We start from the raw sequence: 16991 nt of genomic DNA on the forward strand, positions 1-16991 counted from the left end.
TTTGATGGCTCTGGGTCTGTACTTGCTGAATTTAAAAGGATGAGGGGGGAATCTCACTGAAACCTTTAGAATGTTGAAATGTCTAGACAGAGTAGATGTGGAAAGGATGTTTCCCATGGTGGGAGCGTCTAAGACAAGAGGGAACAGCCTCAGGATAGAGGGCCATCCATTCAAAACAGAGATACAGAGAAACATCTTTAGCCAGAGGGTGGTGAATTTGTGGAATTTGTTGCCACGTGCAGCTATGCATGTCAGGTCGTTGGGTGTATTTAAGGCAGAGATTGACAGGTTCTTGATTGGACTTGGCATCAGATTTACGGGGAGAAGACCGGGAACTGAGGTTGAGGAGGAGAAAAAGAAGGATTCACCATGATTAAATGGCGGAGCAGACTTGATGGGCCAAACAGCTTAAATCTGCTCCTATGTCTTATGGTCTTATGAATTGTTGTTGGATTGTCCCGTTTACCCTTGGAAAAGAAAATACCTGAAAAATGTACGAAAGAGGACACTCTTCTGGACATATTATGGCCATAAGATGTAGAAACAGAATTGGGCCATTTGCTCTTTCGAATCTGATCCGCCATTTCATCATGGCTGATCCACTTTCTCTCTGAGCTCCAATCTCCTGCCTTCTCCACATACACTTTATACTTTATTGTCGCCAAACAATTGGTACTAGAACGTACAATCATCACAGCGATATTTGATTCTGCGCTTCACACTCCCTGGATTACAAATATTAAGTATATTAAAAATAGTTAAAATTAGTAAATATTAAACAATTAAATTATAAATCATAAATAGAAAATAGAAAAATGGAAAGTAAGGTAGTGCAAAAAAACCGAGAGGCAGGTCCGGATATTTGGAGGGTACGACCCAGATCCGGGTCAGGATCCGTTCAGCAGTCTTATCACAATTGGAAAGAAGCTGTTCCCAAATCTGGCCCAAATCCTTTTATGCCCTGACTAATCAAGAATCCATCAAACTCTGCCTTAAATATTCTTAGTGACTTGGCCTATACAGCCACCCGTAGCAATGAATTCCACAGATTCAACACTCTCTGGCTAATGAAGTTGCTCCTTACCTCCATTCTAAAAGGATGTCCCTGTATCCCTGGCCAGACCCCACTTGAAGTACTGTGCTCAGTTCTGGTCACCTCACCACAGGAAGGATATGGAAACTATAGAAAGGGTGCAGAGGCAATTTACAAGGATGTTGCCTAGATTGGGGAGCATGCCTTATGAGAATAGGTTAAGTGAACTCAGCCTTTTCTCCTTGGAGTGGCAGCGGATGAGAGGTGACCTGATAGAGGTGTATAAGATGATGAGAGGCATTAATCGTATGGATAGCCAGAGGCTTTTTTCCAGGACTGAAATGGCTAACACGAGAGGGTACAGTTTTAAGGTGCTTGGAAGTAGATACAGTGGAGATGTCAGGGGTAAGTTTTTTATTTTCTATGCAGAGAGTGGTGAGTGCATGGAATGGGCTGCCAGTGACGATGGTGGAGGCAGATATGATAGGGTCTTTAAGAGACTCCTGGACAGGTACATGGAGTTTAGAAGAATAGAGGACTTTAGGTAACCTTAGGTAATTTTTAAGTAAGTACATGTTCGGCACAGCATTGTGGGCCGAAGGGCTTGTATTGTGCTATAGGTTTTCTATGTTTCAACGTTTCTATTCTGAGGCTGCGTCCTCTGGTCTTAGCCTCCCCTGCTACTGAGAACATCCTCTCCTCATCCACTCTACTCTACCGAAGCTTACAATATTCTCCCTAATGCAAATTGAAAGCTTCGCTGTTACAGCAGAGATCATTGAAAGGGAAAGCAGAGAAGACCCCACACTGTCTCAGGCCTACATGACCACCAAAAATGGCTGGAATTTGCAGCAGAAATTCCGGTTCTTTCATTTTTACTAATGCTAAGATGAATTTACCCTTGACAGAGGTTGCCTTATGTGGGGATTGAGAACAGTTGTACCATGCTGAGAGCTAAAGTGTTGGAGGAGCTACATACGGGGTCATCTAGATATGGTCAAATTAACGGCATTGGTTCAAAGCTTTGTAAGGTGGCCTGGGATCAATTAGCAGCTTGCCATGTCACTGTTAAGATGCCATCATATCCAGAAGATGCCAAGAGGTTCTTGGAGAAGAAAGAAGAAAGGAATCCAGAACTGTCAGAACCACCTCCTGCAGTCCCAGACGCAACTCTTGCGACCCCCATGGAGGAAACCCCAGAACCTAAGATTGTTTCACAGCCACAAGTCTCCCCTGCCAAGCAGAGTGATCCCCCTTGTCAGGAAAGCTGTTATCCCACAAGAGTAAGAAATCCTCCACAGTGATTAAATCTTTAAAGTTTACTGTGCTGTTGATGTCTATATAATAGTTGTATTATATAGTGTTCTGTATATATATTTGGGTAATACTGTAACTACATTATTTGATTAAGCATTCTTTGTTGTTTACATAATTCATTACAGGTTATATGTAAATGTATGTAAATGGCATACATCATTACACTATCATGTTAAATGTGCACGCCTCACTGAAGTAAAAATGAAGCACACACGCTCTTCCCTGACGAGATGTTTTTCTTTCAATTAGTTTTATGTTTTGGAGTTACAAAACATAAAGTAAGGACATCAAGGATTCCAGGAAGAAGGTAGGAGAATGGGGTCAAGAGGGATAATAAATCAGCTATGATGGAATGGCTGAGCAGACTCGATGGGCTGAATGGCCTAATTGGCCTCCTATGTTTTATCGTCTTATGGTCCTCATGCCTATCGGTTAGCAAATACAACTTGAGGCAAAACACGTGAGCCATAAAATCACAGGGATAATATGCATATCCAATCCCTTGATTCATCTAACTTAGCTCATGAAAATTTCTTCCTTCTCAAGTCTTGGTATCTTCAATTCAATTATGGAGCAACTACTCACTTAGAAACAAGCCTTTGAAATCGTTAATTTTATTTGAGAAAAACATGTCATTAATGCAATTAAGGCTGTAAAAGTATACAAGGCTGTCTTTAAGAAGGAAGAATAGAGCATTTCTTAGATGGAGCTGTCTTTGAAGCGTAAATCCTTGAGCGTCATCAGGGTTGTAGAATCATCAGAGCACATGGGAGGTCTCTTTGAATTCTTACTGGAGGCTACAAGGCAATTGCCTAGAAATTAGATTGCACCTATCTTTTTGATGTGCTGAAGTCAATTCAGATCCCACACACCACAGCATGGTACATTTGGCCAAAGACCACCACGAAACCATGTCAGGATAGAGTGTACCTGAGAAATGTGGTGCGGAGGCACAGCAGTTCACGGTGCTGCTTGCAGTGCTGGGAATTTCCATCCCGACTGCTGGTACTGACTGTGTAGAGTATACACATTCTCCCTGTGACTATGTGGCTTTCTCCATGTGCCCTGGTTACCACCCACCAAAACATCAAAATGTCGACTGTACTCTTTTCCATAGATGCTGCCTGGCCTGCTGATTTCCTCCAGCATTTTGTGTGTTGTGAAGTGTCACTCATTGTCCATAACTAGGACAAGCATCAAAGGGAGATAATGGCACAAGGAAATAAGGAGGTGGGATTGGGGCTGCTGAGGTTACTCTACTGGGAGCCAGTACAGACCCAATGGGCTGGAAGTCCTCTCTCTGTGTTGTCATAAGTAACCAAACTCTAAACCAAAACTTTGTGATGGGACGTTCAATAGGACCCCTCCACTTGTGATGTTTCATTGAACAGTATCCAAAGAGGGGTGACACCACTTAAAGGCAGACTCTGCATGGCAACCACACTTAGGTTAGTAGGGAGGTGGCAGGGGATGCAAGGGAGAGGGCAAGAGAGTTCCCACATTCACACTGTGGGACACTGAGATACATATCAGGGGAGAGGTACCGTGTGCCAGCGGGTTGTAGATATTCCCATGTCACAGAGAAGAGCCAGACGGGAGTTGGTAGAGTTTCCTGCAGGGGTGAGGTTCTCCACACAATTGACCAACGATGAAGGAAGCTTTCAGATCCACTAGATCTGTCATGGCGATCGTCACACCAGCCTGTACACCTACCGAGATCCTCCCTCGCAGGAGAAAGTATACAAAAAGCAGTAATCAGAGTTCTTTAACTGAAATGCCAGTCATAAGGAAATAAAAATGTAGCGAGATATTTCAGTAATTCAATCTTAGATTCATTATCAGTGTATTTTAATCAGTATGGTTAGGTTTGCAATGCAGGATATAAGGGAATATTATATCATCTTCCCCGCCTGATTACTGGTGTTGTTAGCAACAACTGGTAATTGGAGAGGGGGTCCTTTCTTTTCACTGGGGACTAAGTGCAAGCAGGCTCATTACAAAAATGTAAACACAAGAGATTTTGCAGATGCTAGAAATCCAAAACAACACATACACGCACACACAAGCCGCTGGAGGAACTCAGCAGGTCAGGTAGCATCTACAGAGAGAAATGGACAGTGACATTTTCAGTTGAGACCCTTCATCTGGACTGAGAGTTAGAGGGGAAATGGCCACTAATGAAAAGCTGAAAGGAAGGCGTGCAGCAAGAGCTGGATAGGTGGATTCAGGTGGGGGGGTGGGAGAGAGACTGGCAGGTGGAGGGGGTGAGAGTGGGAATTGCAACAGAAGCTCGGAGGTGATAGGTGGAAGTGAAAAAGGGCTGATAGAGAAGGAAGGAGAGCATGGGACAGAAGAAGGTGAGGAGAGAAAAACGGAGTAGTGGAGGAGTGAAAACAATGGGAGGAACAATGAGTGGTATGTTGATGGAGAGGTGGAAGCAAGGAAAGAAATAGAGTGAAGGGTGCTGGGCTGCGCATTGGAAGAAGTGGGTTAAATAGGAGGAGAGAGAAAAAGAACAGAGGAGAAGTCGGAAAAATCACTGTCACTGCTGCTGAGTTGTTAACAGGCGCAGTTCCGTAAGTTTGCATTTAGCCTCACCCTGGCAGTGGAGGAAGCTGAGAAAAGAATGTTGGCGTGAGAAGGCCGAGGAGAATTAAAATGGTGCTATATGCAGTGATGTGGAATACACTAGCAGTATGGTGGAAGTTCCAGGTGTCCGAGGGCATAAAGAGGGTGAAGCTACCATAACTAGGGAGAAGTTTCTTGGGAAGCTGAAAGGTCTGAAGGTAGATAAAATACATCGACCAGATGATGTACACCTCGGAGTTCTGAAGGAGATGGTGTAGGCATTGCTAATGATCTTTCAAGAATCAGCAGATTCTGCAATGGTTCCAGAAGACTGGAAAATTGCAAATGTCACACCACTCTTCAAGAAAGGAGAGGGGCAGAAGAAAGGAAGCTATAAGCCAGTTAGTCTGAAGTCTGTGATTGGGAAAATGTTGGAGTTAATTATTAAGGATGAAGTCTCAGGGTACTTGGAGGCACATGATAAAATAGGCCATAGTCAGCATAGTTTCCTCAAGGGAAAATCTTGCCTGACAAATCTGTCGGAATTCTTTGAAGAAGTAACAAGCAGGATAGACGAAGGAGTATCAGTTAATGTTGTGTACCTAGATTTTCCGAAGGCCTTTGACAAGGTGCCACATGTGAAGCTGCTTAACAAGCTAGGAGCCCATGGTATTACAAGAAAGATTCTAGCATGGATAAAGCAGTGGCTGAGTGGAAGGAAGCAAAGAGTGGAAATAAAGGGAACGTTTTCTGACTGGCTGCTGGCGACTAGTGGTGTTCCACAGGGGTCTGTGTAGGGACCGATTCTTTTTACGTTATATGTCAATGATTTGGATGATGGAATTGATGGCTTTGTTGCAAAGTTTATAGATGATATGAAGATAGGTGGAGGGGCAGGTAGTTTTGAGGAACTAGAGAGGCTACAGTACTTAGACAGATTAGGAGAATGGGCAAAGAAATGGCAGGTGGAATACAGCGTCTGGAAGTGAATGGGCATGCACTTTGGTAGAAGAAATGAAAGGGTTAACTATTTTCTAAATGGAGAGAAAATACAAAAAAAAACCTGAGATTTAAAGGAACTTAGGAGTCCTTGTGCAGGACTCCTTAAACATTAATTTGCATGTTGAGTCTATAATGTGGGTGGCAAATACAATGTTAACATTCATTTCAAGACCAATAGAATATAAAAGTAAGGATGTAATTTTGAAACTTTATAACGCACTGGGGAGGCCTCATTTGAAGTATTGAGCAGGTTTGGACCACTTATCTTAGAAAGGATGTGCTGAAGCTGGAGGGGATTCAAAGGTGGTTCACAAAAATTATTCCAGGATTGAATGGCTTGTCATATGAAGAGCATTTGACGGCTCTGGGCCTGAATTCACTAGAATTCAGAAGAATGAGGGGTGACCTCATTGAAACCTATCAAATAGTGAAATGCCTTGATAGCGTAGATATAGAGATGTTTCCTATGGTGGGAGAGTCTAAGACCAGAGGACACAGCCTCAGAATAGAGGGGTGTCCTTTTAGAACAGTGATGAGAAGGAATTTCTTAAGACAGAGAGTGGTGAATATTTGGAATTTTTTGCTACATGCAGCTGTGGAGGTCTGGTCTTTATGTATATTGAAGGCCGAAGTTGATAGATTCTTGACTGGTCAGGACATGAAGGGATATGGAGAAAAAGGCAGGAGACTGGAGCTGAGAGGAAAATTGGATCAGCCATGATGAAATGGCAGAGCAGGTTCAATGGACCAAATGGTCTAATTCTGCTCCTATATCTTATGGTTTTATGCTGGAGAACTCTATTTGTTCTTACATTGACAGATTTTCAGCAGGAACCCTTTATGACCTGGGAGCAGACGGTGAGATTCTAGCATTGCTGGAAAACCCTCTCCTCACAGAAATCCAGGTTGATGGAATAACTTAATTGTCAATATGATGCTAGAGATCTATCCGAAGCTGTGCTGTGCAGGGAGTTATCAGGTCTAGTGAAGATCACTGGGGTCCCTTGGAATCATCCTGTGGCAAGGAAGTCAATGTAACCTCAACCAACCAGAGAGAGAGGAGTCTAGTAAGAGGTCTTTGGGCAAAGGTCCTCCCTTAGGATGTAAGATCTCAATGACTGCAACCTTGGAAACCCTGGAAATACATTATCTGGAGATCTATTTAGGGTGCAATTGATTTCCAGCAGCAGATCATTCACTGGTGGACTTGTCTCTGCCTCATACCCTCAGGCTCCCAACAAACCGTGTGATTAGCAACACGCACCAAAGTTGCTGGTGAACGCAGCAGGCCAGGCAGCATCTCTAGGAAGAGGTACAGTCGACGTTTCGGGCCGAGACCCTTCGTCAGGACACCATGTGATTAATCATGTTTAAAACAATGCGCTCAGTAATGTCGTGCTGCAACACTGAGGAATAAGCTCAGCAGCAAATAAAAGCTGAAGATGATCCTCAATTTAAGTACAAACGTTTGAACCTTGTTGACAATGGACAGTCACTGGTCTGGCTGTCTAGTCAGTTCTCCTCGTGTCAGCGGCGTATTGAAATAAGAAGCAAGAAAAGTGGCATAACCACATTCTACTGAAACAATTGCACACTGTTACTATGCGCACATTCACCCAGTGGCCACTTTATTAGGTTCATCCCATACCCAAGTGCAATACAACTCAGTTGAGCCAAAGTAAAATAATAGATAATTTAGCTCAGTTGTTCAAAGTATAACATTTGCAGTATCTTAAATATATATATATCTTCCACTGTTATTTACATATTCTCAATACCAGTTGTATTGTTCATGGTCTTCTGCTGCTGTATCTCTTCCATTTCACTTTTCAACATGTTGTGCACTCAGAAATTCTCTACTGCGCACACTATTGTAGCCGGGCTGTGCTGCAGAGGCATCAACACTGAACGTTCGAGGCGTGTGGTCCTGGGTTTGAATCCAGCTGGCTCCTTGAACGCTTCCCATCCCTGCTGGGTTAAGCGCCGAGCTAGCAACTTTGCCTCATATAAAAAAAAACAGAAAAAATGTTAAAGAAATCACAAGGTTGCCACCCAATCTGCCGCAAGACATGGAAAGGAATCACACCACTGTTGTAACATGTCGTTACTTGAGCTACTGTCACCTTTCTGTCAGCTTAAACCAGTCTGGCCATTCTCCTTTGACCTCTCTCATTAGACTGTTTACTCACCAACCCTCCAGTGACCTATTCTCCACCCAATCATGTTGTTTTGCAAAAGAGCTTATCAATAATAAAATTATATAAGTAGCAGATACTGTTGGTATCATAGTTGCATATGCAACCATTTGGCTGTATCATCAGGCCAAACAGATGATTATGATACTATTTCCTTGACATATGAACGCAAAAAAAATGCAGATGTGTGAAATAAAGATTGGAAACGTCCAGTAGGATAGTCAGCACCTGTGGAAAGAGAAGAGTTAACTCTTCATATCAAAGAAGCTTGAAGAATTTTCTGTTTCTATTTCCTTTGTTGTTCCTTTTCGCACTTTGTGGCACATCAGGCAACATTTTTGCCATTTCCATAACATTTGACTTTTTTTTTTAATGAGACCAAGTTGCTAGCTTGATGCTCAACCCAACATGGACAGAAAGCGTGTAAGGAGTCAGCCGGATTCGAACCCATGACCATCCATCTCGACGTCCATTGCTGATACTACTACACCACCGGCCAACCTTTCATTTCCTTTAGGATATTTTAAAATGTTCTGGTAGTTTTCAGAATGTCCTTCAGCCAAGTAAGTAGTTAATGAAGAGCAGTCATTGCTGTAAAATGTCAATGAATAGAAAAGAGAATTGTCTGTCTTTTTAAAATCAATTTATTACAGATTTTTTTTAACATGTGCCCCTCTCAAAAGAACAAATCTCATTTTATGTAATGCAGATTGTAAAATGCACTATGCAACTACAAATGAAAGGAAATACAATATAACTCAGTAGAGCCAAAGTAAAATAATACAGCCACTTTTGCTCAGTTGTTTAAAGTATAACCTTTGCAGCGTCTTAAAAAAATTATATACATCTTCCACTGTTATTTACATATTTTCACTGCCAGTTGGTTTTGGCCAGGTCTTCGCAATGGAGAATGTGCTATCATTTATAAGGTTTGTTAAAGAATATTTAGAAAGCCATTTTAAGATTAGAAATAAATAAAACAAGTAATTATCTTAAACAGATTTCTTTTGAGTTACAAAATCACAGCCAGATAGAGGTTATCCTTTGGTTTCAAACATCATCATTAAATTACTTAGCCCTTTATTAACAAAATCCATACCTCCAAAATTCTTGTTTAGCTAAAAAAGTGTTTTTACCACAAATTAAGAAATGCAGCATTATAATTCAACAGTTAAAAAAACATAAACAGTCTTTTCTCCCAAATTATTAAAAAGATCAGAGGTGATCAGATTGGGAAGTCCACACAATGGGAACCACAATTATCTTTGGATGGGACTGCCACCATATGCAAACAAGAGATAATGTTGCTCTGAAGCTTTCGCACACAATACTGATCCAACATCCTGCGTTTAGCTATCATTAAACTGAATTCTCAACTGCCTGATTAGGCTTAAAACATTACTCAGGTTTATCAGGAGAAAAAGAAGTCATGTCAAATTGTTCTTTATTAAAAAACAAACAATATCTTTAATAATACAATAGAAGAATAGTTCCTATTTTTGAGTGCAGAGTGAGATGTTCTACTCAGTGCTAGCGCCAATGTCTGTACAGTATATACACACAAATATAAACACCTTTATTGCAGTAGTTGTTTTAAAGTGGAATGGAGTGCTAAAATAACTATAAACTCATTAGTCAGCCTCTTGACGTTTAATCCAATTCTACAATGCTTTGGTAATTTCCAATCCACAAGAGGTTATTTTTGGCCATATTCATACACCACTTATCACCTTGCTGTGATGTTAAAATTGGCGACTTAACTCTGAGTCAGCAAAGTCATTGCAACCCTAATTGCACTTGGAGCTGAAAAATGAAAGCTCCTGTAATTTAGGCTTTCAAACTCAAGTTGCGGTTTCCTGACCATCAGGAACTTTGGCAAACATGACCTGAAGTCTTTGCTCAAAGTAGTGCCATGTAATACCGTCACAGGACAGAAGAGGAGGAAATTAAGTGAAATCGGCTTGGCAGGGCCAGTCTAGATTAGATCTCCAAAATCCTTAAAAATAATTCATTTTCTGTTCGTAGAAAGCATTATAAAAGCACTCCAAAAATATGCTGGTTCTGCACTGTTGCCTCATTAAGCTCAAGTAATCTGGCCCCACCATAGCAACCACTTGCAGTTGTACAGTTAAATTCAACACCCATATCCTGCTGATATAAACTTCCATAAAGTGATTCAAAAACCTCAAGTATTAGCGAAGCTGAATTCCCTTTCTGCGTTCAGTAGATAATATTAACTATGTTAGTTTACATTGTGCCCTCTTTACTCAATGTTGTTGGTACATTTACTAAACACTGCCAAGACCATACAGTGCTTTGGTCAAAACATTAGAGAAAGTTTTATCCTGTGAACTTGGCAGTTGTAAATAACAGTATTAGCAACTACACTAGGAAATCTGCAGATGCTGGAAATTCAAGCAACACACACAAAAAATACTGTAGAACGCAGCAGGCCAGGCAGCATCTCTAGGAAGAGGTACAGTCGACGTTTCGGGCCAAGACCCTTCGTCAGGACTAACTGAAAGAAGAGATAGTAAGAGATTTGAAAGTGGGGGGGAGGGGGAGATCTGAAATGATAGGAGAAGACAGGAGGGGGAGGGATGGAGCTAAGAGCTGGAAAGTTGATTGGCAAAAGGGAAACAAGGCTGGAGAAGGGAGAGGATCATGGGACAGGAGGACTGGGGAGAAAAAGGGGGAGGGAAGCCCAGAGGATGGGCAAGGAATTATAGTGAGAGGGATAGAGGGAGTAAAAAGAGGGAAAAAAATAATAGTAAATAAATATTATTTACTATCCCTTCTTTCAGTTAGTCCTGATGAAGGGTCTCAGCCCGAAACGTCGACTGTACCTCTTCTTATAGATGCTGCCTGGCCTGCTGCGTTCACCAGTACTTTTTGTGTGTGTTGTTAGCAACTACACTGTAGTGCAAGTGCTTCTATGAAATGGATGAGAGCTTAGTTTAACATAAAGCAAATCGAAAATAATCGTATCAATCAATCTCTATTATAAATTTCATAAAGTTTGCTTATTCAACACAGTTCCCAAGTCCCAGTGAGTATGTACAGAATATACACAGTTCCAGTTTTCAAACCTCAAGTTAAAGTTATGCATTTCATTGAAACCTCCTTTACTCCAGACTGAAACAAAGGAGTCCTGGCAGCAAGGTTTACATAAACAGTAGCCTGGAGTGTTGACAGGACAGCAACATCTTCTTTAGATGAAGGAGGATCAATTCAGTGTGGATCCACGACCTAGATCTGGTGTCTTTTCATGTGCAGGGCTAAGTGGTCAGAACGGGAAAAGCTGCGGCTGCACACTGAGCACTGGAAAGGCTTGGCGCCAGTGTGTTTCCGGAAGTGGCGAGTCAGTTCATCAGAGCGTGCAAATCTCCAGTCACAGCCTTCCCAGGTGCACTGGTATGGTTTCTCACCTGCAGTGGAAAAGACACCAGTGTTAGTTACTTGGCAACAACATCACCAACATTCTGTCTAGCAGTCTCTTTTCATTGCACTTTATTAAAAGCATGTTCAAGGAGATGAAGGATATGAGATGCATTTTAAAATCAAGCATCTAATATTTCTCCCAGGATATCGGGGCAAAGAGGAAAAATGGATCAGTCATGATGAAATGGTGGACCAGACTCATTGGGCCAAACGAGTCCTGCTCCTATATCTTTTATCTTATATAAGAAAATAGCTACAGGGAAGATGAAAAAACTACTGGTCTTGTTGTACTTCAATCACCCAGAAAGATCCTGAGACCTTACTGTAGAATCCATTCATTTTATTAAAAATCTGGGTTTAACGCTTCCATTAATTTTTTTGGAGGATTTAATCATTAGAATCATTACTGTGTTCTGAGAAGCTCTGAATTATAATTAATTTTAACTGAAGTAGAACTTTGGAGATGGAGAGGGGTTGCCATTTCATTACCATTCATTCTTTGTTAGTGCACAACAGAAGAAATCACAGTTGCAGTGTATGCACGCTCTGTCATAGCACTGGAACCTTTCACTATGACCAGCAGACCAAACAAACTCAGGCAACATCAGTGGAGAGAGAAGAAACAAACCAGCATATCCTGTTTCTCTTACTGCTATTGCTACTTGAACTGCTGAATATTTTCAGTATTTTATCTTTTGATCCTACATGGGTAGGTATGTTAGAAACATTAAAAAAACCTACAGCACAATACAAGCCCTTCCACCCACAAACCTGGCCGAACATGTCCTTACTTTAGAAATTACCTATGGTTACCCATTGTCCTCCATTTTTCTAAGCTCCATGTACCTATCCAGGAGTCTCTTAAAAGACCCTATCGTATCCGCCTCCACCACTATTGCTGGCAGCCCATTCCACTCACTAAATAATGCCAACTATTTTTATAAATGAAGTAGACCTGAGTGATTAACAATTTCCATGATAGCTCTATCACACCATGGCCAGGCTGGTCTTTTCACAGAACAATCCCTATTGCATTTAAACTGAGTTAGCATTTTAAATAAACATGTTAGAGGCTCCAGGGCGTTCGGAATTTGGAGCAAAAATAAACTGTTGGCGGAACTCCATGCGTCAAGCAGAGTCTGGAGGGGGCGAGGGATTGCCATGTTTGGGTCAAAACTCGGCACCAGGAAAGGAGAGATCACCGGTACAAAAGGAGTGTGGGAAGGAATGAGTCTGGTTGGTAATACTTATGGCACTCTGAAGGTAAAAGGATTTTTTTTGCATATTGACAATGTAAAGAAATTGCCTGCCTTTTTAATTAAAAGTAGTTTCTCAATTCCATATTTCTTGTAAATACAAAACGATTTTTATAGATCATAACTTTTTTTGCAAACTGGCTTACTGAGGGAATTGCAAAGGTTTACTATAAGCATGAGTTGTCGAGAGGTGGGAAGGAGTGCCTTTCCTGGGGTGAGCCAGCTATTTGAATTTTTCATTCCTTTGCTGACCTGCACAATGAGAACTTTACAGAATCCACCTGTTTGGTGAGATTTTATATCTCTTAGTTAATGGAAATCAAGGAAACTGCAGATGCAGGAAACCTGAAATAATGAAATAAAATGCTGGAAATTCACTAATAAGAAAATCTGCAGATTCTGGAAATCCAAGAAACATACTCAAAATGCTGGAGAAATTCAACAGGCCAGGCAGCATCTTTGGAAAAAAAATACAATTGATGTTTTGGGTTGAAACTTCTACATACTTTTTTCCATAGATGCTGCCTGGCCTGTTGAGTTTCCTGCAGCATTTTGTGTGTGTTGCTAGAAATTCAAACTGGGTCAGGCAGCATCTGTAGAAAGTAAGCTGAGTCAAACTTTCAGGTGGAAGGACTTTTGCCAAAATGCCTTTGGATGTTAATCTTTCCCCATCACATCTAATGTAATCCTTCCATCTCAGTAAGGTATCTTTGGTTACATTCTGAAGAGTCTCTCATCTGAAACAAAGTTTTTCTTTCCTCAGGTGCTGTATAACCTTCTGAAAGTCTTTAGCAAATTTAGCCTTTCTTTCTATAATACTTAATGTCTTCACCTAATCTTCTCCAGCTTTTGGACCTCTCTGAAATATGTGGACATTCAATTCTAGGCATGATTAGTGGCAACATCTTTACTTGGTATGAACCTAACAACTGGTCTATATATCTCTAGCTCTCTTTCCTCCACCCAACTCTTTAATCACACACTCAAATTCCAGTTTGATAATGCTTCTGTAAAGAACCTTATGAGATTTTGTTCATGATGTTATGTCAGTGGAGTTATTATTACAGTTGTTAACTTCACAACCACAAGTTGGTTATAATCACATTCCATTATGACATGACTGGACCTGTGTGCAAAATATGAGCTCATCTTCTTCAGAGCTCAAACCCTGTGTGCTGACAGAAAGCCAGAAACAAGCTCCTCTGATAACTAGATGAAGTGCCACCTACTGTTGCAACTAAATGCCACCAATCCCAAGACAACAGTTATACACCAGGACTGTGATGATAAGAATAGATGTGAGAACTTGGGTGCTGGGAGAAATATGGATTTTCTAATTCATTCAAACATCAAAAGAGGGAAAGAGAAGGAGAGAGCAAGAGGAGTTGAAGAGAAAGAGGGTGTGAAAAAGGGAAGGGGACACAGGAAAGGAGGCTGAGAGAGCAGGAGAGAGAGGAGACAATATCCTCTAATTTGAATGCTTAACCTTTTCTTTTCAACAGATCCTGAGCAATTTGCTAAAATTATGTCACAAACACCAGACAACTGATGAGACTCCAATGGCTAACACAAATGGTGTGTGCAGCGATATATGATACACAGTCTTTGCACTGCTAAGCATTGCTAAGAGGTCAGATGTGCTGGGGCCTGTCCTTCCAGTAGAAGGTTGTACCCAGAATTACAATGAAAGCAACAGACAAGTACTGAGGAAGAAGTCCAGCAACTTCAGGATCAGTGGAATATGGGCCTTAACAAGTTGAGACACCAAAAGCAGTGGGGGGAAATGTGAGCAGAGTAAGTATGATTAAGGGTTGATGTGTTTAAATTCAGAATCAATCATGTTTTTTGATCACTAATATTTCTTGGTTTTTCAGCAGCAATACAGTATAAAATATAAGCATTACAATAAGAATATATAAAAACAGTGCAATAATGCATCAAAAGACATCAAAATTGTGCGGTAACATTCATGGGTTCATGAACCATTTAGAAATCTGATAGTGGAGGGAAAAAAAACTGTCCCTAAAATGTTGACTGTGGCTCTTCAGGCTTCTGTACTTTCTCCCTGATGGTAGTGATGAGAAGAGGGCATGCCCTGGATGGTGAGAATCCTTCATGGAGGATGCTGCCTTCTTTAGGCATCGCCTTTTGAAGATGTCCACAATAGTCCTGCCTCCGTACCAGATGCTGCTGTAACCAGTCAGAATGTTCTCCTTAGTACACTTGTAGAATTTTGCTAGAGTCTTTGGTGACATAACAAATCTCCTCAAACTCCTAATAAAACATAGACCCTGGCATGCCTTCTTCATAATAGTTGGGCAACATCAGTTAGACACACCAACTAACATTCTGATTACAAAATTCATCAAGTATACATCACATGGGCCTGGCTGAGTCCAACTGCAGAATACTGGTGAGGGCAGCTGTTCCACTGCAGGTGGCTATGGTTCAGCAAATATTCATTTAAGCAAATACTTTAATAAGAAGAAAATATTGCTTCCCACTTTTGTCAATCCCTTATGGAAAAGAGGAAACCAAGAATGTAATGCTCTAAATGCTTGCATTGAACCAATGATATGCAATTTCAAAACATTAACAAAAGATTCCCCAACAATTTAAACAAACTACATTTTTATTCTTTGCCTTGTTGCATAACCATTTAAAATATCAACTAGGTTAAGGTACGTGCACAAATGAGGACATGCTGTGGGGTTCTATGTTTTTTCGGGTTTCAACATACTTGTGAATACCAATGGACCGAATGTCAAGGATCTGGATTTTCTTTTCTGAAACAAAATCTGATAGTGTCCAATGCTCTCCCGGTGTTTCCTGTTTCAGCTGTAATATTGGGTACTGCCAGGCAAGCTCTTCAGAGGAAACTTGAAACTGTCATTAACCCACACAAAATGAGTCATATATGTCTATAGTGATTAGGACAGTGCACAACCATACTAATCTGCAGTAAGCAAAAAATAACCCAGGCTAGAGAACTCTGCAATAGAAACAGAAAATGATGGAAACACTAAACAGGACTTTTAAGCATGATCTATCTCAGTTGTCAGAGATTCTCTCATAAACATTCTTTCTAAGGGAACTGATTTCCTCAATCTGGTTCCTCTGGTGACACCTATTGTGGATGAATCTGGTGACAGAGAAACAAAGCTGAAAAATTAATATCCTCATTTGGATTGCTTTTTTTTCCCCCATGTCCCACTGCAAAGCACAGATGGCAGGGGTGGAGATACTCATAAATGATAGGTACCGTCTGACATGAAATAAAAACACCGTAATCTGGAAATAACTAACAGGTCAGACAGCATCAGTGAAAAGATAATCAGAGGTAATATTTCAGGTTGATGACCTGTTGTCTCAGATGCAACTTTTGAGAAGATACGTTAACTTTGTTTCTCTACAGATGCTGCCTGACCTGCTGAGTACTTCCAGCATTTTCTGTTTCAATTTCAGATTTCCAGCATCTGCTGCTTTTTTTTCTCCATTTACAGCAATATTACATAGAAACATAGAAAATAGGTGCAGTAGGCCATTCGGCCCTTCGAGCCTGCACCGCCATTTATTATGATCATGGCTGATCATCCAACTCAGAACTCCGCCCCAGCCTTCCCTCCATACCCCCTGACCCCCGTAGCCACAAAGGCCATATCTAACTCCCTCTTAAATATAGCCAATGAACTGGCCTCAACTGTTTCCTGTGGCAGAGAATTCCACAGATTCACCACTCTCTGTGTGAAGAAGTTTTTCCTAATCTCGGTCCTAAAAGGCTTCCCCTCTATCCTCAAACTGTGGCCCCTCGTTCTGGACTTCCCCAACATCGGGAACAATCTTCCTGCATCTAGCCTGTCCAATCCCTTCAGGATTTTATACGTTTCAATCAGATCCCCCCTCAATCTTCTAAATTCCAATGAGTCCAAGCCCAGTTCATCCAGTCTTTCTTCATATAAAAGTCCTGCCATCCCAGGAATCAATCTGGTGAACCTTCTTTGTACTCCCTCTATGGCAAGGATGTCTTTCCTCAGATTAGGGGACCAAAACTGCACACAATACTCCAGGTGTGGTCTCACCAAGGCCTTGTACGACTGCAGTAGTACCTCCCTGCTCCTGTACTCGAATCCTCTCGCTATAAATGCCAGCATACCATTCGCCTTTTTCACCACCTGCTGT

General features: G+C 41.2%; 1 protein-coding gene across 2 annotated transcripts in view; it reads right to left on the reverse strand.

The window, feature by feature from the left end:
* Positions 1 to 10959: 10959 nt before the first annotated feature.
* klf5a (Kruppel like factor 5a) overlaps positions 10960 to 16991 on the reverse strand; it is an 80862-nt gene continuing 74830 nt past the window's right edge. For both annotated transcript variants that reach the window (XM_072258793.1, XM_072258792.1), the window contains exon 4: positions 10960 to 11543. In XM_072258793.1, the coding sequence (XP_072114894.1) occupies positions 11365 to 11543 (179 nt within the window). In that variant the 3' untranslated portion in view covers positions 10960 to 11364. The remainder of the gene's footprint in view (positions 11544 to 16991) is intronic.

This window comes from Mobula birostris, chromosome 5, assembly GCF_030028105.1.
Source record: "Mobula birostris isolate sMobBir1 chromosome 5, sMobBir1.hap1, whole genome shotgun sequence".
Taxonomy (NCBI): domain Eukaryota; kingdom Metazoa; phylum Chordata; class Chondrichthyes; order Myliobatiformes; family Myliobatidae; genus Mobula; species Mobula birostris.